Source organism: Thamnophis sirtalis, unplaced genomic scaffold (genome assembly GCF_051295495.1).
Source record: "Thamnophis sirtalis isolate CommonGarterSnake01/CBP01778 unplaced genomic scaffold, rThaSir2_p1.2 scaffold_2, whole genome shotgun sequence".
Taxonomy (NCBI): Eukaryota; Metazoa; Chordata; class Lepidosauria; order Squamata; family Natricidae; genus Thamnophis; species Thamnophis sirtalis.
In genome coordinates this window covers 100,232,975-100,254,845 of record NW_028261382.1, presented here as the reverse complement: position 1 = coordinate 100,254,845, position 21,871 = coordinate 100,232,975, and the positions used below count along the sequence as shown (strand labels likewise).

Here is a 21,871-nt window from a genome sequence, read left to right as displayed (position 1 = left end):
TTCTGCTGGCAGGTCGACCAGCTACGTCTTCTGACTGAGGCTTCCCAAAAGCCTGAAGCAGACCCCTTGCTCCAACAAAAACCCTTTTTATTAATTTACTGGATGCTCATTCACCTCCAGCCAAGTCTTTCAAGGGAGGATTTACAGCCACAGACCTTATCTGGCTTGGAGAGCTGCCAGGGCGATATCTGCAAAACTTGGCAAGGAGTCTCAGAGAGTCACGAACCAATGAAGAGAACTAATTGTCTCCTGCAAACTCCAAACTCCACTCCCCTTTCGCTCCTCTTTTATTTCCACTGGGAGGGGCCATTCATCGTCCACCTGTGGCCTTACTCCCAAGTCACCCCGTTCTTTAGCTGTTCCCTTCGTTTGGCAACTCTGTGCACGCACACACTGGGAACAGGCTCCAACTGTTCCTCTGCCTCACTGATGACTGACTCTGAAGGCAGCTGATAACTGGCATACGGCCCTGGCCCCCTCTCTGCCTCCAACACAGAGCCCTCCTCAGAGCCTTCCCCAGACTCCAGGACTGGCCCATCTTCCTCCCCAACCTCCTCACTGTCTGAATCTGCTGCCAGCTCCACTGGCCGCTGGCTGGCCACAACACTACGTTCCTTGATGGTGATGCTCCTTTCTAGCCATTAACCTTCTGATTTTCCAAAGCACCAGAGGGCAGGACAAGAAACAATGGATGGAAACTAATCAAGAGAGAGAAGCAACCTGGAATTAAGGAGAAACTCCCTGACAGTGAGGACCATCAACCAGTGAAATGGCTTGCCTTCAGACGTTGTGGGCGCTTCATCACTGGAGGTCTTTTAAGACTGGACAGCCGCTTGACTGAAATGGCAGAGGGTCTCCTGCTTGAGCATGGGGCTGGACTAGAAGACCTGCAAGGTCCCTCCCTGTTTTATTCCGATTAATTAATTATATCATCCCAAAAGTGCTTTTTTTTTCAGGAGGCAACTGGACTTTTAGGTTTTTCCTCGAAGACGTTTTGCTGCTCATGAGAAACGTCTTCAAAGAAAAACCAGAAAATCCAAGTTGCCTCTTGAAAAAAAGCACCTTTGGGACCACCAGGAACTGGATGACGGAGAATCTCCCATGACAATTAATTAGATGGAACAGTTCATAGGTCTGGCACTCTAGTCTGGCCCAGCTATCGTGGCGCTCAAGATCTTATCCTTGGGCCTTCTGAGCAATGCCTGATGAAGGTCAAGGAAAGGAAAGACCCCAAAATTATTGTGGCTTGCCAATTCCTCCCCTTTTCTGAAAGGCAGGAGGACTTGAAAAAGAGAAATAGCAATAGCAATAGCAGTTAGACTTATATACCGCTTCATAGGGCTTTCAGCCCTCTCTAAGCGGTTTACAGAGTCAGCATATCGCCCCCACAGTCTGGGTCCTCATTTCACCCACCTCGGAAGAATGGAAGGCTGAGTCAACCTTCAGCCGGTGAGATCTGAACCACCGAACTGCAGCTAGCAGTCAGCTGAAGTGGCTTGCAGTACCGCACTCTAACCACTGCACCACCTCAGTCAGCAGTCATTATTGCCTGGCTCCAAGGATTTGACTGCTAGGGTTTCCCACTCAAAATCTGGGACTTTTTGCTTGACATTTTTTGTCAAGGGTAGATGGTCAGCTCTGCCGCCCCGTCTGTTCTCAACCTTTCGTGCCCTGCGTCCTAGAGGGCCCCGCCACCCTGCCCAAGAACGCGTGTGATCACCTGAAAGAAGTTCGCCATCCAGAGAGGCCCGGCTGAAGGAAGTGGCTGCATTGGAGATATCAGACAGGGTGCGACGAGGTGGTGACTGGCTGGGCGGACGAGCGGGGAACATCGTAGCCCTCTTCCTCGTTCTCTGAGTCCTGGGGACCGTTGGGGACGTCTTCCTCAGCTGCCACGTCCCCTGCATCTGAAAAGGATGAAGCCCCTTCAGCACACCTTTAGGCCTGGGTGCGTTTTCAAGGGGAACAAGGGTAGCCTAAACCAGGAGGTTCCCAACCTTTCGGACACCACTAAATTCATAATTTTAAATCCCGCCGACCACTAATATGATCTGCCTAATGTCTGGTTGGGTGGGCGTGGCTAGGTGGTCATGTGACTGGGTGGGCATGGCCAACTTCATGTCACTCAACAGCCTCTATTTGACCCTCCCCTCCCATCCACTCCCTGTCTGCCCACCCAGGCTCCTTAGGGCCCCAACAGGAAGCAGTTGCTGGAGCTAAGCAGTCACAAGGAGAAAGAGTTGGCAAAACAGCTCAGTTCAAATTCGATCTGACCGAGGAGGGGGCTCAGCAGAAGCTCCACACTGAGGACTAGGAACATAGGCAGAGGGAAGACCTGTGGGAGGGCAAGGCCAGGTTCCGGCGTCTGGAAGCTCAGTGGGCTGAGATGGTCAGCCAGTTCCAGGCCCTGATGCAGTCCCACTGGAACGAGGCCCTCCGGCTCTTTCCCACCAGTGCCTCTTCCCTCCAGCTTTCACCCAAAGCCCCCCACCTGGAGGCTGAAGCAGACCCCAAGTCAGAATTTCTGCCCCCTCTGATCTGCACAAAAAGACCCCTGAAGGGGGAGACTCTCTGCAGCAACAAAAACATTCATTGCACGTATCTGTCCCAGGGGCCGTAGTTTGAGGACTCCTGATTTAGTGCAAGATAAAAAATTCAAATAATTTTTCTGCGGACCACCAAAAGTTTCTCACAGACCACCAGTTGGTGACCACCGGCCTAAACCTCAAAGGTGAACCAAATGCACAGAAATTAAAAATTGTGATGCATAGCACATATAAAAGCTGTTTTGCAATCTGACAATGGCCTAGATATAAAGTCACAACCCCTGGTATGCCCAAATATGGGAAGAAGATCATTACTTCCATTCTCTGTCCTTCGGCTCGTCACAAGAGACCATCCAGACAGAAACCCAGTATTTTTTACTGTTGCCTTTTTGTTACATTTGTTATATTTGTGCTGATAAATAAATAAAGGGAGACTAATATAGATCTATTTCAAGCTATGTAGCTCTCATCAGCTAGCCTGATAGCTTGAAATAGATCTATACTATTTATTTATCAGCACAAATATAACATGTATGTATGTATGTATGTATGTATGTATGTATGTATGTATGTATGTATGTATGTATTTTTTAAAAAACAAACAAAGGCAACAGTAAAAATATTGGGTTTCTGTCTGGATGGTCTCTTGTGACGAGCCGATGGACAGAGAATGGAAGCAATTAGCTTCCTCCCATATTTGGGCATACCGGGGTTGTAACTCTAAATATTTATATATATTTATATTTACATTTATATTTATATTTATATTTATATTTATAGATAGATAGATAGATAGATAGATAGATAGATAGATAGATAGATAGATAGATAGATAGATAGATAGATAGATAGATAGATAGATGATAGATATAGATAGATACATGCTAGATAGATAGATAGATAGATAGATAGATAGATAGATAGATAGATAGATAGATAGATAGATACAGAGAGAGAGGTGATAGATAGATAGATAGATAGATAGATAGATAGATAGATAGATAGATAGATAGATAGATAGATAGATAGATACATACATACTTACATACATACATACATACATACATACATACATACATACTAATCCAGGTGAGGTGCTAATATATATTGCCAGTCCATGTATGATATGCCATACGCTAAATAAATAAATAGAAATCTGGATCATCTTTGCAGCTACAGTTTTTTTCATTATACAAAAAGGAAAGTCGTCAGAGAGCAAAAGGAGAAATATGGTGAAAGAATCCGTGTCTTAATTTTTGCTCCCTGCTATAAATTGCCAAAATGAGTGGTCAAAACCACAGGCAGGATGGCAGCCCCTGTGTACATAAGGCCCCGTGCAAGTGGGCTCCTACTCTCCCGAAGGGACTGCTGAATCCTTCCTCCACCCAAGGGGCAGGAGAAGGAAACGGGGGTGTTAATGGCTCAGGAGGAGACACACAGGCAAAGAGAGAGAGAGAGAGAAGATAATGAAAGGGGAGGCACCGGCTGGAATGCTTGTGTATTTTTCTTAGCGAGGAGAGGCTGCAGTTTCCTTCAATATTTTGGCTTCTTCCAATATAAATCTAGCCTAAACACGATTTCATTTCCCAGGAGACTCACCAGACACACTGGCTGCTTCAGAGGAACATGGTGCCGCCTGGGACTGAATGTTGAACATTGCTTCGTAAGTCGTTCCCTCCATTTCCTGCTCGCCCTCCAAGACGCTGAGCAAAGAGAAAAAAGAAGAGGCATCGGATTCAACTCCCGCGACAAGAGGAGACGCTCGAAAGCCTCAGCAGACAGACAGACAGACAGGCTGCTTCATGAAACGGGCCTCCTTGGCCCAAGGCGCCATTTTGAGTCTGCTGTAAGGATCTCTGGCCATTGCACGTTGGATCAGGTTGCTTTTCAACTCCGTTCCAAACCTCAAACTATTCCAGCTTCCGATGCTGCAGGGAATTCAAAGGCCGGCTGATTTCGCTCGTAAATAGCAGCAGCTTTATATACCGCTTCACAGCATTTTTACAGTCCTCTCTAAGCGGTTTACAGAGACAGCCTCTTGCCCCCCCCCCCAATGATCTGGGTCCTCATTTTATCGACCTTGGAAATATGGAAGGTCGAGTCTCTTGTGGCCCGCCAACAGAACTGGCTCAGACAGTGAGGAGGCTGGGGAGAAACCTGGGCCAGTCCTGGAGTCTGGGGAAGGCTCCGAGGAGGGCTCTGTGTCGGAGGCAGAGAGGGGGCCAGGGCCATATGCCAGTTATCGGCTGCCTTCAGAGTCAGACATCAGTGAGGCAGAGGAACAGCTGGAGCCTGTTCCCAGTGTGCCCATGCGCAGAGTTGCCAGACGAAGGGAACAGCTAAAGAACAGGGGTCAACTTGGGAGTGAGGCCACAGGTGGACAATGAATGGCCACTCCCAGAGGAAATAAAAGAGGAGCAAAAGGGGAGTGGAGTTTGCAGGAGACAATTAGTTCGCTTAATGGGTTCGTGACTCTCTGAGATTCCTTGCCAAGTTTTGCCGATATCGGCCTGGCAGCTCTCCAAGCCAGATAAGGTCTGTGACTGTAAATCCTCCCTCGAAAGACTTTGCTGGATGTGAATGAGAAGAATTCACAGTCAATTAATAAAGTAGGTTTTTGTTGGGACAAGGAGTTTGCTTCAGGCTCTTGGGAAGCCTCGGTCAGAACAGAGTCAGCCTTAAACCGGTGAGGATTGAACTGCTGGCAGTCGGCAGAATTAGCCTGCAGTACTGAATTCTCACCACTGCACCACCACATCTCTACTCCTTTCCACTCGGAGCCTCTAAGATTCAATCACAATCACATGCACTGGGGGGGGGTGGGGGGGGTTGGGAAATGCAAGGACTCCCTCACCGTGAACCAGGATTCACTTCCAAAGGCAGCTTGGCATCGGGTTTTTGTCCCGCACAGAGAGGTGTCACCAGGGGCAGAGAGGAAGGGGACATGTACTCAGAGTCTTCGTCGTTCCCAGAGGCCTCTCCAGAGAGCAGCTTTGGGGCAACCAATGACCTGGGGGGGAGAAGACAATTCAGGTTTGAAATCTGTGATAGGAGGGCAGCCTCTGCCGATGAAAATTTTAAAGCGAAAGTTGGGAAAGCTTTTGGTCCATGTGTGAAAACCTTTCCAAAGCTTAGCTTTGTGACTCGCAATGTGCCCAGCCTTGCATCACAAATGACACTTCTAACAATGTGGCTACACACATACAACACACACACCAGGCCACCAGGCCTCACTCTCTCTTAAGAGAGAGGTGCCTCTGCAGCTGCTGAGATCTGGTTTAATCCTATTCTAGGATAGGATAGGATAGGATAAGAAAATTGGATTGGATAGGATAGGATAGGATAAGAAAATTGGATAGGATAGGATAGAAAAGAATAGAATAGAAACATGGAATGGAATAGAATAGAATAGAATTCTTATTGGCCAAGTGTGATTGGGCACACAAGGAATTTATCTTTGGTGCAGATGCTCTCAGTGTACATAAAGAAAAATAAAATATATTTGTCAAGAATCATAAAAGTACAACACCTAATGATAGTCATAGGGTACAAATAAGGAATCGGGAAACAATCAATATCTGTATAAATTGTAAGGATACAAGCAACAGTCCTGCAGTCCTAAGTGGGAGGAGACGGGTGATAGGAACGATGAGAAGACTAATAGTAACAGCAGTGCAGCCTTAGTGAATAGTTTGACAGTGGTGAGGGAATTATTTGTTTAGCAGAGGGATGGAGTTTGGGGGAAAAAAACTGTTTTTGTATCTAGTTGTTCTGGTGTACAGTGCCCTATAGCATCATTTTGAGGGTAGGAGTTGAAACAATTTATGTCCAGGATGCGAGGGGTCTGTAGATATTTTCACAGCCCTCTTTTTGACTCTTACAGTATACAGTATATAATCCTATTTTAGTTTCACGAGCTTGAACTCAACCCTTGTGGGTTTTCGCCCACGTACAGTCACCCTGAGCCGTCCTATTAAACCTCCCCAAATGAAACGAAAACTCCAGCCTCATTTACCTAAGCAGCTTAGCCAAAAAAATTGTCCACTCCATTTTGTGCCTTCCGGCCTCACGGAAAGCGACGCCTTCGCTACAGAGAGGATCAGAAACCAATGAGGAACCAGAAGCCAACTGGAAACTCCCCCGAGAGTTTCGACAGAGTTTCTAACTTCGAGTCACCGATTGGGCAATTGGCTGATGGCGCAACGCTCTTAAAACTTTCCGTGGCTGGAAAACAACATACCTTACAGAAAGAGAGTAGATGGCATTGGCAGAAGAAGATGGTTTGATCTTAGCATGCTCGCCGTCTAAGCCAGCGGGAAGCCCGAGTTGATTCTGCAAAGAAAACATCCGGGTTAGAGGCCATCCCCGGCATACCAAAAGAGGGATGCTTATTAAGCCTGTAGTGAACTTTTCCGTCGTTGGAAAAAAGGCCCACTTCGGCATCGCCTGTTAGCTTTTAGCCAGTGCATTTGCTCTTCACTCAAGGAAGGCATCACCACCACATGGGCCCAACTCTTTGGTCACCTCTTGAATGGCCGGAAGAAATAGCAAGGTTTTTGTCCATTTGAGCCACGGTGGCACAGTGGTTAGAGGGCAGTACTGCAGCCGACGTCTGCTGCCTGCCTGCAATTGGGCAGCTCGAATCTCACCAGGCTCAAGGTTGACTCAGCCTTCCATCCTTCTGAGGAGGGTAAAATTGAGGACCCAGATTGTTGTGGGCAAGAGGCGGACTCTGTAAACCACTTGGAGAGGGATGTAAAGCACTGTAAAGCAGCATATAAATAAATGCTATTGCTAAGTTGAAAGGGAGGGAGAGAGGGAAGAAAGGGAGGAAGGGAGGAAGGGAGAAGGGAGGGAGGGAGGGAGGGAGGGAGGGAGGGAGGAAGGAAGGAAGGAGGGAGGAAGGACCGTGGTGGTGCAGTGGTTAGAATGCAGTATTACAGCCTAGCTCTGCAGACTGCTAGCAGTTTTAATCTCACCAGGCTCAAGGTTGACTCAGCCTTCCGTCCTTCCGAGGAGGGTAAAATTGAGGACCCAGATTGTTGGGGAGGGCAAGAGGCTGACTCTGTGAACCGCTTAGAGAAGGCTGTAAAAGCACTATGAAGCAGTGTATAAGTCTAAGTGCTATTACTAAGTGGGAAGGAAGGAAGGAAGGAAGGAAGGAAGGAAGGAAGGAAGGAAGGAAGGAAGGAAGGAAGGAAGGAAGGAAGGAAGGAAGGAAGGAAGGAAAGACGGACTGTGGTGGCACAGTGATTAGAATGCAGCATTACAGACTAACTCTGCAGAGTGTCAGCAGTTCGAATCGCACCAGGCTCAAGGTTGACTCAGCCTTCCCTCCTTCCGAGGTGGGTAAAATGAGGACCCAGATTGTTGGGGGCAAGAGGCTGACTCTGTAAACTGCTTAGAGAGGGCTGTGAAGCATTGTGAAGTGATATATAAGCCTAAGTGCTATTTCTATTTTCCTTCCTTCCTTCCTTCCTTCCTTCCTTCCTTCCTTCCTTCCTTCCTTCCTTCCTTCCTTCCTTCCTCCCTCCCTCCCTCCCTCCCTCCCTCCCTCCCTCCTTCCTCTTAGAATGCAGTATTACAAGGCTAATTCTGCTCACTGCCAAGAGTTCAATCCTGACCACCTGAAGGTTGACTCAGCCTTCCCTCCTTCCGAGGTGGGTAAAATGAGGACCCAGATTGTTGGGGGCAATATGCTGACTCTGTAAACCGCTTAGAGAGGGCTGTGAAGCATTGTGAAGTGGTATATAAGCCTAAGTGCTATTTCTATTTTCCTTCCTTCCTTCCTTCCTTCCTTCCTTCCTTCCTTCCTTCCTTCCTTCCTTCCTTCCTTCCTTCCTCCCTCCCTCCCTCCCTCCCTCCTTCCTCTTAGAATGCAGTATTACAAGGCTAATTCTGCTCACTGCCAAGAGTTCAATCCTGACCACCTGAAGGTTGACTCAGCCTTCCCTCCTTCCGAGGTGGGTAAAATGAGGACCCAGATTGTTGGGGGCAAGAGGCTGACTGTAAAACCGCTTAGAGAGAGCTGTAAAGCACTGTGAAGCGGTATATTAAGTCTATTTCCTCAGGAGTTATAGGATCAAACTCATCCCAAATAACCAAGGCGGCCAAGGTCTCCCCTAACTCAATGATCCCCAACAGGCGCATGTCATACTGGAAACGGTTCACGGACAGATATACAACCCCACCTCCTCCCCATGGGAAGTTCCGCACGCACACACGCACGCACGCACTCACCACTGGAGTGTCCAGGCTGAGGGTACTGCCCAGCCGGTGAGGCTCCACCCTGGCATCCATCTGAGAAGGCAGCGAGAAGGGGAGGGAATGGCGGTTCTTCAGCTCCCTGCTGGCCCAGGCTTCCGTGGGGGCCTTCAACATGGGCCGGGAGGGCCAGAGCTCCCCCTGGCGGTTACAGGGCACGGGGGGCAACTTGTCCCTGGAAGGACCGTCTCCTGGAGTGCAAGGCAAGGGTCGTCTCTGGGACCGAGACTCTGCCCCGATGGCGTGGGGCCTGTCCGGGGGAGGAGGCGGCGGGAGATCTCGGTGGGTTGGTGGGATCGGCAGCGGTTTGTCTTTGTGGAGAGAACCGGGTGCAGCCTATAGAATAAGGGTGATATTTTAACCTTTTTCCTCTGGTTTCTCTTGGTGGCTTTTCAGATGCCTGGACTTCCAACTCCCAGAACCCCTCAGCCACCCATGGAATTCAAAAAGTCCGTCAGAAGTTTCCAGCCACTGATAAAAACAATAATTGGATTGTAACAGGCAGGTTATAGAGGAAAAGTGACTCTCGAGTGAATATTACACATGTCAAAGTTTGTAAAGATCCACAACATTCAGTCACCGCAGACAGATATCTACGAGACCCTCTTCTGCCACATACCTCCCAACGTCCGATAAGATCACACAGGATGGGCCTTCTCCGGGTGCCGTCGACTAGACAATGTCATCTGGCGGCTCCTCGGGGGAGGGCCTTCTCTGTAGCTGCCCCGGCCCTATGGAACGATCTACCCCCAGAGATCCGGACCCTCCCCACTCTCTCGGCCTTCCGAAAGTCTACTAAGACCTGGCTATTCCGGCAGGCCTGGGGCTGTTGACCTCTTGAATGAGGTCCAGCCCCACTAAGAATTGAGTGTATGTTGTGTTCTTTTAACTTGCTTTGTCTTTCTATTTTTAAATTTTTTAGTGTCCTTTTAAATTGTTTTTATGTAAGCCACCCGGAGTCCTTCGGGATTGGGCGGCATATAAATTTATTAAACATTAACATTAACAGGAAGAAGTGGGTCCTTGGCAGTGGTGGGATTCAAAAGTTTTTCACTGCCGGTTCTGTGGGCGTGGCTTTGTGGGCGTGGCAGGGGAAGGATACCGCAAAAATCTCCATACCCTCCCCATCCCACTCCCCTGCTTTCCAGCTCCGTTCTCCTGTTCAACAGGACAACTAAAGAAGATCGGCTGGGAGGCAGCGGGGGGCAGGGCCAGCCTATTTGCCGGTTCTCCAAACTACTCAAAATTTCCGCTACCGGTTCTCCAGAACCGGTCAGAACTGGCTGAATCCCACCTCTAGTCCCTGGCTGAAAAATCAGCCCTTCAAGGCAACTGAGTCATTTAACTCAACAAATTCATCAGCTGGGTGACGAACGATCAAGAAGAGGATAAGTGGGAAAAGTCCACCGTGCCATTGACGAAAATTAGTCAAGCCGAGCAATTTCAGACGGAGTCAGATAAAGCCCAGGTGGCGCAGTGGTTAGGGTGCAGTACTGCAGGCCACTTCAGCTGACTGTTATCTGCAGTTCAGCGGTTCTAATCTCACCGGCTCAAGGTTGACTCAGCCTTCCGTCCTTCCGAGGTGGGTGAAATGAGGACCCAGACTGTGGGGGCGATATGCTGACTCTGTAAACCGCTTAGAGAGGGCTGAAAGCCCTATGAAGCGGTATATAAGTCTAACTGCTATTGCTATTTTGAGCCTGGTTGTTTTCTTGCAGATGTTTCATTACCCAGCCAGGTAACATAAGATGTTACCTAGTTGGGTAATGAAACATCGTCAAAAAAGAGAGCTCCAAGGATCCCGCAGTTCGACCCTCAGCTGCAAATGCTCTCGTCCATTGGTAAGACATTTCAGGCAAGACATCTTCCTCGCCAGTCTACAAGTTCCGGTACCTGCGGTATCTGCGAGACCGTCTTCTGCCACATACCTCCCAATGGCCGATAAGACCACACAGGATGGGCCTTCTCAATGTCGTCTGGCGGCTCCTCGGGGGAGGGCCTTCTCTGTAGCTGCTCCGACCCTATGGAACGATCTACCCCCCGAGATCCAGATCCTTCCCTCTCTCTCGGCCTTCCGAAAGGCTACTAAAACCTGGCTATTCCAGCAGGCTTGGGGCTGTTGACCTCACGAATGAGGTCCAGCCCCGCCTAGATTGAGTGCATGAAGTGATTTTTTAAATCTGTTTTCCTTTCTCTATTTTTAATTTTTATCCTTTTAGTGATGTATTTCTGTAAGCCGCCTGGAGTCCTTCAGGATTGGGCGGCATATACATTTATTAAATTTGAATTTACCTTGGAAGTGGTTCCTGGGCTTGAGGCTCCAGGTGGGTTGGACACCCGCTGCTGCTGCTGCAGAAGGTCCAGCCGTGGAGGTACTGGGGGAAGTGCTGCCTGCGGAGTCATTGAGAATGGAGAAGGAGGACGCTCTACCTGGAGAGAGGCCAAGAGGAAATCCAGTGAAGACGTTTTTAAAAATCCGGTCTAATAATCAAGTTTGACACTACCTTGGCATTTCAAGTCACCTTCTCTTCAACTCAAGGGGGAGACTTTCTGTTTATCCTCTACCTGTTCTGACCTCAGCAGAAGCAAGAAACAGGCTCCTTGTCCCGAAAACCCCCTTTATTTACCTCTTGTGAATTAATGGCATTCACACACCGAACAGAAATACGAACTGTTGTCTTCTACGACTACCACTCCCCTTTCCTTTTATTCCCAAGCCAGGAAGGGACCATTCAGTGTCCACGTGTACCTTGATTCCCGAGTCGACTCCTTGTCCTCTGTTGTTCTCCTCTCCTAACAGCTCTGCGCATAGACACATCTGGAACAAGCCCCAGCTGTTCTTCCTCCCCACTTATCTCAGGCTCCAAAGGCAGCTGCGTCTCCGGTGGCTGGGAAATGTCGGACAGCCCTGGCTCTATCTCTGCCTCAGAGCATTCATCAGAGGCTACCCCAGGCTCCAGCGCTGGCCCAAGTTTCTCCCCACCTTCCTCATCCTCCGAGTCTGCCGCCAGCTCCGCTGGTAGCCGGCGGGCCACAACAGTACCCAACAAATACGAGCAGGTGCTCTTCCTTCCTGTTCATTCCAATATCTCAGCAACAACAAGGCCTGTTTTGTCACTGATTCATCTGCACGCTGTTCTTCAACTTGCAACGGGCATGGTTTTTAAAGGCGATGGATGGCCCCCTTAAGGGGCAGCCAGCAGCTGAGGGCACAGGCCTGAGGATACTTGGGCACAGGCCTGGAACTGGTCTCCGCTGAGGCACAGCGATCCCAAAAATCATTAACAGATCCCAAGGGAGGAGAAAACAAAATGGGTCCATCTATTATGCAAGTCAAATGTGGCAGGTCAACAGGCGGCCAATGGCAGCCTCAGCAAGGGCTACGTTTTCCAAGTTGATCGCGAATTCATTACTCAAGAACAGTGTTTTTCAACCTTTTTTGTGCAAAGGCACACTTTTTTCATGAAAAAAATCACGAGGCACACCACCACTAGAAAATGTTAAAAAAAATTAACTCTGTGCCTATATTGACTATATATAAAGTGTTTTTCCCACGGCACACCTTATACTATGTCACGGCACACTAGTGTGCCACGGCACAGTGGTTGAAAAACACTGCTCAAGAAGAGTTGCATGGCAAAGAGTTGCATGGCTAACCAGCACATTCAAATACAACGAGGCAGTATTTGGGTGGGTGTAAAAGACCGCAAAACTCAAACACACACACACACAGACACACACGCACACACACACATTACCAATTTGAGTTTTGCATGGCTGCTGGGAGGAAATGTATCAGGATCAAAGTGCTGGCAGAATGGATAGGGCTACTCACTGCAGTATTTTACTGCAGAACTCCCAGCTGACTGCCAATTATAGACAATTATTGACACCAGAGACTTTGAATTGAAATGGAATCCTGACAACCAACTGCTAGAAATCAATCTACCTACCTACCTACCTACCTATCTATACCTACCTACCTGAGCCAAGGTGCGCCAAGGTGGCGCAGTGGCGCAGTGGTTAAATGCAGCACTGCAGGCTACTGCTAGATCAGCAGGTCAGCGGTTCAAATCTCACCGGCTCAGGGTTGACTCAGCCTTCCATCCTTCCGAGGTGGGTAAAATGAGGACCCAGATTGTTGGGGGCAATATGCTGACTCTCTGTAAACCGCTTAGAGAGGCCTGAAAGGCCTATGAAGCGGTATATAAGTCTACTGCTATTACCTACCTACCTACCTACCTACCTACCTACCTACCTATCCCATTGCAATCTATATCCTGTACTTCCATGAGGGAGACCAACAGTCCAGTCTTACCTTTGCACCAGCCAGCTCTTTCATCAGGAAGAGTGAGTCATCCGTTCTGTCATCGTCATCGTCATAATTTGGAGAGGGGGCTCCTTCTGCCCCTTGCCTCAGAAGCCCTCCCCCTCCTCGGGGATCAAAAGGGTCCACCACAATGGGCTCCGTGCCTTTAATTTCACACCGGCAGAACGGGCATCCCTGCCCCTCCGATTCCTGCAGGCAGAGAGCAAGAGGGGGGGACGGGACATACGGACCAGGTTGATTCACTCGGGGCCACCCCATGGAATGCAGCAGCAGGATTATCTGGGAGGGAAGGGAGGAGGGAGGAAAGAAAGTGGAGGGAAGGAAGGGAAAGGAAGGAAGGGAGGAAGGAAGGAAGGGAAAGGAAGGAAGGGGAAGGAAGGAAGGAAGGAAGGAAGGAAGGAAGGAAGGAAGGAAGGAAGGAAGGAAGGAAGGAAAAGGAAGGAAGGAATCATAACTTGCTACCATTGTAGGAAATTAACTAGTCTGAATGCATGACTAGAGGCCTTATGAGCCCAGCAAAAGAAAGTGGAAGGAAAATCAAATGTTGTAACCCCCCCCCCCTCTCTCACACACACACTCAAACAACACCTTTGCCCCCTTCAAGGCTGCTGCACAAGTCAGCCACCCCACATTCGCAACAACTGCACAAAGACGTTGGAGCACAACTGCATAACCGTTGACCCAGTCTAGAGAAAAACACCCATTTCTAGGCGCCTTTCGCAAAGCTGGCAACAGCGGTGATGGTGACGCCAGAGGCCCAGACAGGCACACTGGGCCTGGTGCCGCTTTCCGTAGGGGCTGCAGAGGGCCCTGTTCCAAGGAGCGGGGCTCTGACACGGGGGCAACCCCCATACCTGCCATGACGTGAGACAAGAAGTGCACATGAGGTGCCCGCAGGGTTCTATCTTCACATCTTTGTCGTTTTCGGCACAGATTTTACAGAGCTGGAAAGTGGAGCCCATCTCACAGTAGAGTTCATATTGCTCCTGAGGGTAAGAAGCCAGAAAAAGGACAGATCTTAAAAACACCTTCCTGGAAACAGCCTTTTAAAAGCTCAGCTTCAAGAAGGGCTGCGGAGAGGCGAAAGCTGGCAACGCATTGCTTCTTGTCCTGCCTTCAGATGCTTTGGAGAATAGTTTGACTCCCTCTTCTTTGGGGCAGCCCCTGAGATATTGGAAGACTGCTATCCTATCTCCCCTGGTCATTATTTTCATTAAACTAGACACACCCAATCCTGCAACTATTCTTCATATGTTTTAACCTCCAGTTCCTAATCATCTTTGTTGCTCTTCTCTGCACTCTTTCTGGAGTCTCCACATTTTGGCGACCAAAACTGGATGCAGTATTCCAAGTGTGGCCTTACCAAGGCATTATAAAGTGGTATTAACACTTCAAGTGATCTTTTTAATTGAATTTTTAATTGAATTTTTTAAAAATTTAAATCAGATTTTTTTAAAAAACAAATATCAAATGTATTTCAATAAAATGCTTTCGGAGTAAAAATCTATCTAAAGGTATTTTCTATTTAAGATACATTAATGATTTAGTTTATTCAGCATGAAATGGAGCTTAGTGATGTAGCAGGAGGAGGCTGTATATTCTGCAATATTGGGACTGTCGGTGAGTCAACAGCGGGTCAGAGGAGGAGCAGCTGCAGGGCAGAGATGGCAACGGCTCTTTAAAAATGACTTAAATTGGGCTGATTTAAATCAAGCCTTTTTACTAGTGATTTAAATCATGATGAGGCGTCTCCAAATTTGGCAATTGTGGACTTCAACTCCCAGAATTCCTCAGCTGGCATTCTGGGAATCAAAATCCACAGACCTTAAAAGTTGGCAGGTTTGAGAGCTCTGGGAAGCAAGGGGGGGGGGAATGAGTGATCTCCGTTCACCTGGGTGACTTTAATGTGGTCCTGGGGTGTGGGTTCACACAAGCCGGTCAGGTCCGGGTTCTGATTTCTTCCATCGGGATACAAGTAACTAGAGGAGAGATTCAAAGATGATAGATTTTAAAAAGGAAGATACAGCTGAACAGAGCAGAGCCTCAGACAAAGGGGAGAGATGACATTCTCGCGGAGGGCTGAATTAGGAGTTCAAACTTAATTATGAAGAGGTAAAGGTAATTATAAAGGTAAGGGTTCCCCTCCCATAAATGTGTTAGTCGTTCCCGACTCTAGGGGGCGGTGCTCATCTCCGTTTCGAAGCCGAAGAGCCAGCACTGTCCGAAGGCGTCTCCGTGGTCATGTGGCCGGCATGACTCAACGCCAAAGGAGCACAGAATGCTGTTCCCTTCCCACCAAAGGTGGTTCCTATTTCTCTACTTGCATTTTTACGTGCTTTCGAACTGCTAGGTTGGCAGAAGCTGGGACAAGTCACGGGAGCTCACTCCGTTAGGCGGCGCTAGGGATTCAAAACACCAATCTTTCTGATCGATAAGCTCAGAGTCTTAGCCAGCGAGCCAGCACGTCACTGAAACCTTACAAGGACCCCAATTTTTTTTGGGGGGGGGGATTTAAGCTGTGATTCCCCTGTTGATGAAAACGGCTTCCAGTTGCTCAGAGCCAAACCTGTTGCTCAATGCTTTAGCCAATCAGAGGTTTGGCATTTGAAGGAAGCTTGCACCGATTTGCTCCAGGTGGCCTGGGGAAGGACGTCACATGCATCGTGACAACATCACCGCGGACATAAGGCCACACACCCATTGGCATCAGAGATCGCTGTGCAAGTTCATAACTGCCTCTTTTTGCACAATGAGGCGCTGACACACCTGCCATCTTTTTGATCTTGTTGTGGTTTGTTCCTGATGCCTATCTGTCAAACGCTGCAGGGCTGGAAAGAGAAACTCAAATCTGTTGCACATCGAAGGCCTGTGCAAAACCTTGAATTCAGAGGCCTGATGAGGCAGGTTATATTAGGACAAGCACAAGGGCCGTGTTGGCTTTCAGAGAAAGAGCCAATGTTGTGGCCCGCCAGTGGAGATTCGGACAGTGAGGAGGTTGGGGAGGAACCTGGGCCAGTCCTAGAATCTGGGGAAGGCTCTGATGAGGGCTCTGTGTCGGAGGCAGAGAGGGGGCCAGAGCCGTCTGACAGTTATCAGCTGCCTTTGGAGTCGAACATCAATGAGGCAGCTGAACAGCTGGAGCTTGTTCCCAGTGTGCGCATGCACAGAGCTGCCAGACGAAGGGAACAGCTAAAGAACAGGGGTCGATTTGGGAGTAAGGCCAAAGGTGGATGATGAATGGCCCCTCCCAGAGGGAATCAAAGAGGAGCGACAGGGGAGTGGAGTTTGCAGGAGACAATTAGTTCGCTTAATGGATTCGTGACTCTCCAAGACTCCTTGCAAAGTTTTGCCGATATCGGCCTGGCAGCTCTCCAAGCCAGATAAGGTCTGTGACTGTAAATCCTCCCTCGAAAGACTTTGCTGGATGTGAATGAGAAGAATTCACAGTCAATTAATAAAAGGGGTTTTTGTCGGGACAAGGAGTTTGCTTCATGCTCTTGGGAAGCCTCGGTCAGAGCAGCCAAGGAGTTTCGCTAGAACAGACTGAATTCCTTTCCGTTTTTCAATTACAGGGAATCCTCAACTTACAACTGGTTGCTTAACTAGCATTTGACGTTATGACGGACTCAAAATATGTTATTCATGGCCCGTCCTTAGGTCGCACAATTGCATTTTGAGAATTTCTGCCCTTTTAACTGGGGGGGGGGAAATGATCACTGGTTAAGCGGGATTATGATTTACAAGTATGTGATTTGCTTAACGACAGCAGTGACTCGGTTAACCACCGTCATAAACATCAAGCCCAGCACATGGTGATTTGACTCGTGATCCCAATGGCTCACAAGCAAAATTCTGGGCTCAACGGTGATCATAAGTCAAGAATTGCCTGCAGAGGCACCTTGACTGAAAAAAGAACGAACCAGAGTTATGATACGGCACCAGAAGGAGTTACTTACAAGCCTTCCCTGAAGCCATCAATCAGTGCTTGAAAAAGAGGTTTGTTGTGGGGAATGGTCTGGAGGATGTTTCCATCTGCAGTGACGTACCCAATAGCCCATTGACCAAGTCGGGTGCAACTCAGACGAAAAATGTAACTAGAACAACAACAACAACAAAAAAGAGATTGATAGCTGAACAAAAACAAATTTGAACTTCCTACGTATGAAGTCTTTTTTGAATGACAGCTCAGCAGAAAATCTCTTTTCCCCCCCCATCCTGGCAATCGTCATTATCTGAATGCTTCTTTCAATGTGCATTAACAATCATAGCAAGGATGTCGCTTTTTGGATACTCTAAAAGTTGGCTTTTTCCCCCCCGAGTTATTTTTATTTTTATTCTTTACAAACGGTTCCACCACAAATCCGCAAAGCCCTTATCCGCGGAGACATAAGCGCAAAGACTAATTCGCGCCGTTCGAAGCGCTAAGGAAAAACGTGATCCTACCGCGATGACATAATCACGGAGGGCAAATCCGCGCATTCCCAAGCACTCAGTACCCTAAACCTAAACCTAACCCTAAACCTAAAACAAACCCCTAAACCTAATCCTAACCCTTACCTTAATTGAAATCGGCTTTCTGCCGCGGCGCCGTTTTAAAGCGCCCTTCTGTTGCCGCATTGTTGTTGCGGCGGTGATGACGCGCGGTGATGACGTCGCGGCTTTAGCGACGCGATTTTATCACCGCTATTTTGACGGGCACGGTTTTGTCGTGCCACGTTTACAAACAGATCAAATCAATGCGTAAACAATGCAGCACTTGGGTGTCATACACTGCAGTACAGACCAAGCTGAACAAGTTCACCCCAATCTTTATATTCCATCCACTTAAGTATTCAATAAACACTTGCATTCAATTATAATCCATCATGGTTCAGTTGTTCCATGTTTTCGCTTTGTAATAGGAAGAATGCATCCACAAATATTACCCCTTCCCTTGTTTCAATCATTCGTTGTAACTCTAGAAGTTGGCTTGATCATCCTAGTAGGCTTTCCTACTGAGGAATGTCTTAAGCCTGGAGGAATCTTATGGTTTTTGTAAATCACTCAGAGTCTATCAGTCAGTGACATAGGCAGTATCTACATTTGATTGACAAATAGGTTTTTTTAATAAAGATTTTTTTATTTTTGTTACATAGACAATATATACACACAACAATAGAGAAACAAAAACAAAAAAGAAAGAAGAAAAACAAACACACAACCCCCCCCCCCATCATCACATACAGCATGTCGTTTGGTTACAGGTGTTTTAACCTTTATCATTCTTATACATTTATTATTTCATTTAATAGGTTATAATTTAGTATAGTTTCTTATTCCCCTACCTGTGGCAATCCATCCCAACTACATTTCCCCCCCACACACACACACCGTATCTCTCTGTTTTATATATATATATATTTAATACACACAACAATAATAAAAAAACCACACACACAAAGACACAAAAAGAAAAAAAACACAAAAAGAAAAAAAACCATCATTACATATAGCATGTCGTTTGGTTACAGGTGTTAATCTGTAAGTTAATCACCAATATGCCTGTTGTGGCCCACCAGCAGAGCTGGCAGCAGATTCGGACAGTGAGGAGGTTGGGGAGGAACATGGGCCGGTCCTGGAGTCTGGGGAAGGCTCTGAGGAGGGCTCTGTGTCGGAGGCAGAGAGTGGGGCTAGAGCCGTATGCCAGTTAACAGCTGCCTTCAGAGTCAGACAGCAGTGAGGCAGAAGAACAGCTGGAGCCTGTTCCCAGTGTATGCACAGAGTTGCCAGATGAAGGGAACAGCTAAAGAACAGGGGTCGACTTGGGATAAGGCCACAGGTTAACAGTGAATGGCCCCTCCCACAGGGAGTAAAAGAGGAGCGAAAGGGGAGTGGAGTTTGCAGGAGACAATTAGTTCATTCCTGCATTCTAGCCAAGTATCGCGGCGTCTGAAAGTTATCGGCCTGGCCACTCTCCAAGCCTGATAAAGGTCAGTCATTGGAAACTATCTTGAAAGACTGTGGAAGAGGAAAGACTTTGACTGGGAGGAATCCACTGTAATTTAAATAAAAGGGGTTTATCGGGACAAGCGCTTGGTGATGCTGGGGAAGCCTGGGTCAGAACACTAACCCTGCAAATGTCAATTTATGGTCTTTCGAATTTAGGGCGTCGCTGGCATCAACTATTTTTTTGACTTATAAAATGCTTAAGCAGACCATGAATGGAGGTTAGAAAGGCTGCCTCGAAGCACTCACCTTCCAGGTTTATGAATGAACTTCTGAAGCCGGGCTTTGACTTCATCGTAGGTTAGGAATGCCATGTAGCCAGGATGAGTCACCGCAAGGCTATTCCAGTTTCGGAGCAAAGAGGACCAGGGCTGGATTTGGGAGGGGGGGGGTGAAAAGATAGGGAGATATTTCAACAAGGAAAGAGCCCTTACAATCGTAGCCCATTCCGCTTCCCCTGCAGTCCCCTCCCCTCTGTGAATTGACTTCAGCAACGTTCATCCTCAACTGTTACACGAGGTATCTCCCTCTATATAAGAGGTCATTAGAGGGTGTTTTTCTCTCTCTCTCATCATGTATTTCATTTCTCTCCTTGTAACCGAGCTGAGTGGTAAGGGAATTTATCTCCATGTATATGTTTCTATATATTGGAATATAAGCCACTTTTAATTGTCTGAAGGCTCTGTGTGCTGTGTGTTGTGTTTTGCTCCTGGGTTTATCTCATAGTAATAGTTACGCTGCCAAAACTCTGACAGGTTATGGGCCCAGTACGCTTCTGCTCCCATAGATTGCTCTTAAAACCATCCATGTTAATGGGTCTTTTGTCCACATACATAGATTCACAACCACAAAAGTGGAAGTACGCAAATAAAATAGCAGCAGAGCATTTAATGGCCCTCCAATTGTTCTCTTCAAAGCTATCCCTACATGCCAGGGTATCGATCCTTCCTGATCCCAGAAATCCAAATGTTCAGCATAAGACAGAGAGGTTTGGGAGGCAAGGAAGCCCTGAAGGTTGAGGCTGTGCGAGTCAAGGAGAGGAAGACTGGTTCCACCACAAAACCGCGGTCGACTAAAGCGCGCTCGACGAAACCGCGTACCTGACGTCATCACAGTGCGACGAAAAAAGCACACTGTGAGCGGTAAAGCTAAAATTAACGCGTAAACCTAAACCTAACCCCCACCCTAAACCTAACCCTTAACCTAACCCTAAACCTAACCCTAAACCTAACCCTTAACCTAACACTAAACCTAACGCTAACCCTTAACCTAACCCTAACCCTAACCCTTACCTTAACGTGAATCGGCTTGCTTTAAAAGCGCTTTTTAAAGCGCCCTTTTTTCTCCGCGGTCGTATTTGTCGCGCTGATGATGACGTCAGGTACGCGCTTTAATCGGGCGCGCTTTAGTGGACCGCGGTTTTGTCGTGCCACGAGGAAGACCAGCCATTTCGGCAGGAGGAGGAGAAAAGCTGTTTCAGTGGCGATCCATCTTTGCGAAAATCGTGGCTCATCAAGGAAAGAAAAAGAAAAAAGCTTACCTGAAACAGACGGGTGAAAATATCAAACTCAAACACTGAAATGTAATCATTGCATGTCAGGTCGATGGTGGATTTCAACGCCATGGCTTCCAATCCAGAACTGATGGGGTGGACTTCATGTAGGGCTTGGCGGAAGGTTTTCCATGGGACAATGGTCCTAACAGTGGGATAAAATATAGATATTTATATATAGGGATGGTTACTTTTGCATCGTAGGGACTTAAAACGTCTGCTAATTCAAGCAAAAGACTTCTTCCTCCCCTGTGTTGCCTTTCCTAGGAGAGCCAATCAGATTAGGACAGCGTTTCCCAACCTTATTTTAAGATGTGTGGACTTCAACTCCCAGGGGGTCCTCTGGGAGTTGAAGTCCACACATCTTCAAGTGGCCAAGGTTGAGAAATACTGATCTGGAACATCGATTCTATCACTCGGCTGGCTGGGGTCTTCTGGGAGTTGAGGTCCACGCATCTTAAAATGGCTACGCTCTAGGACAGGGATGCGCAAACATGGCAACTTTAAGACTTGTGGACTTCCAACTCCCAGAATTCTCCAGCCAATTCTGGGAGTTGAGGTCCACAAGTCTTAAAGTTGCCAAGTTTGGGGACCTCTGCTCTAGGAAGTCACTGAACAAGAAAGCTCTGTCCCACTCTTACTTCCTAGCCATAAATATTCAAAGCACAAATGTGATACTGGGCATTATAGTGTGTCAAGGTACTGGGGATTTAATAGCTGCCAGCTGATGAAATGTTGTAAGCTGTAATCAAGTAAACTGATGCAATGTAAGGCAAGGCTGATGCAATGAGGTGTCTCTCTCTCTATATATATAAGTGGTCATTAGAGGGCGTTTCTCTCTCTCATCATGTATTTCATTTCTCTCCTTGTGTCCGAGCTGAGTGGTAAGGGAATTTATCTCCATGTATATGTTTATATATATTGGAATATAAGCCACTTTTAATTGTCTGAAGGCTCTGTGTGCTGTGTGTTGTGTTTTGCTCCTGGGTTTATAGCAATAGCAATAGCAGTAGACTTATATACCGCTTCATAGGCCTTTCAGCCCTCTCTAAGCGGTTTACAGAGAGTCAGCATATTGCCCCCAACAATCTGGGTCCTCATTTTACCCACCTCGGAAGGATGGAAGGCTGAGTCAACCCTGAGCCGGTGAGATTTGAACCGCTGACCTGCTGATCTAGCAGTAGCCTGCAGTGC

General features: G+C 47.7%; 1 protein-coding gene across 1 annotated transcript in view; it reads right to left on the bottom strand.

Moving 5' to 3' along the window:
- The window catches only part of CBL (Cbl proto-oncogene), a 49,449-nt gene that overhangs the window by 4,043 nt on the left and 23,535 nt on the right, over positions 1-21,871 (bottom strand). Inside the window, 13 exon segments of the mRNA XM_087706545.1 lie at positions 1,721-1,808; positions 1,810-1,907; positions 4,146-4,249; positions 5,401-5,556; positions 6,787-6,878; positions 8,787-9,146; positions 11,103-11,240; positions 13,129-13,329; positions 13,995-14,126; positions 15,032-15,119; positions 17,097-17,234; positions 19,375-19,496; positions 20,666-20,822. Of these exon segments, the coding sequence (XP_087562671.1) occupies positions 1,721-1,808; positions 1,810-1,907; positions 4,146-4,249; positions 5,401-5,556; positions 6,787-6,878; positions 8,787-9,146; positions 11,103-11,240; positions 13,129-13,329; positions 13,995-14,126; positions 15,032-15,119; positions 17,097-17,234; positions 19,375-19,496; positions 20,666-20,822 (1,874 nt within the window).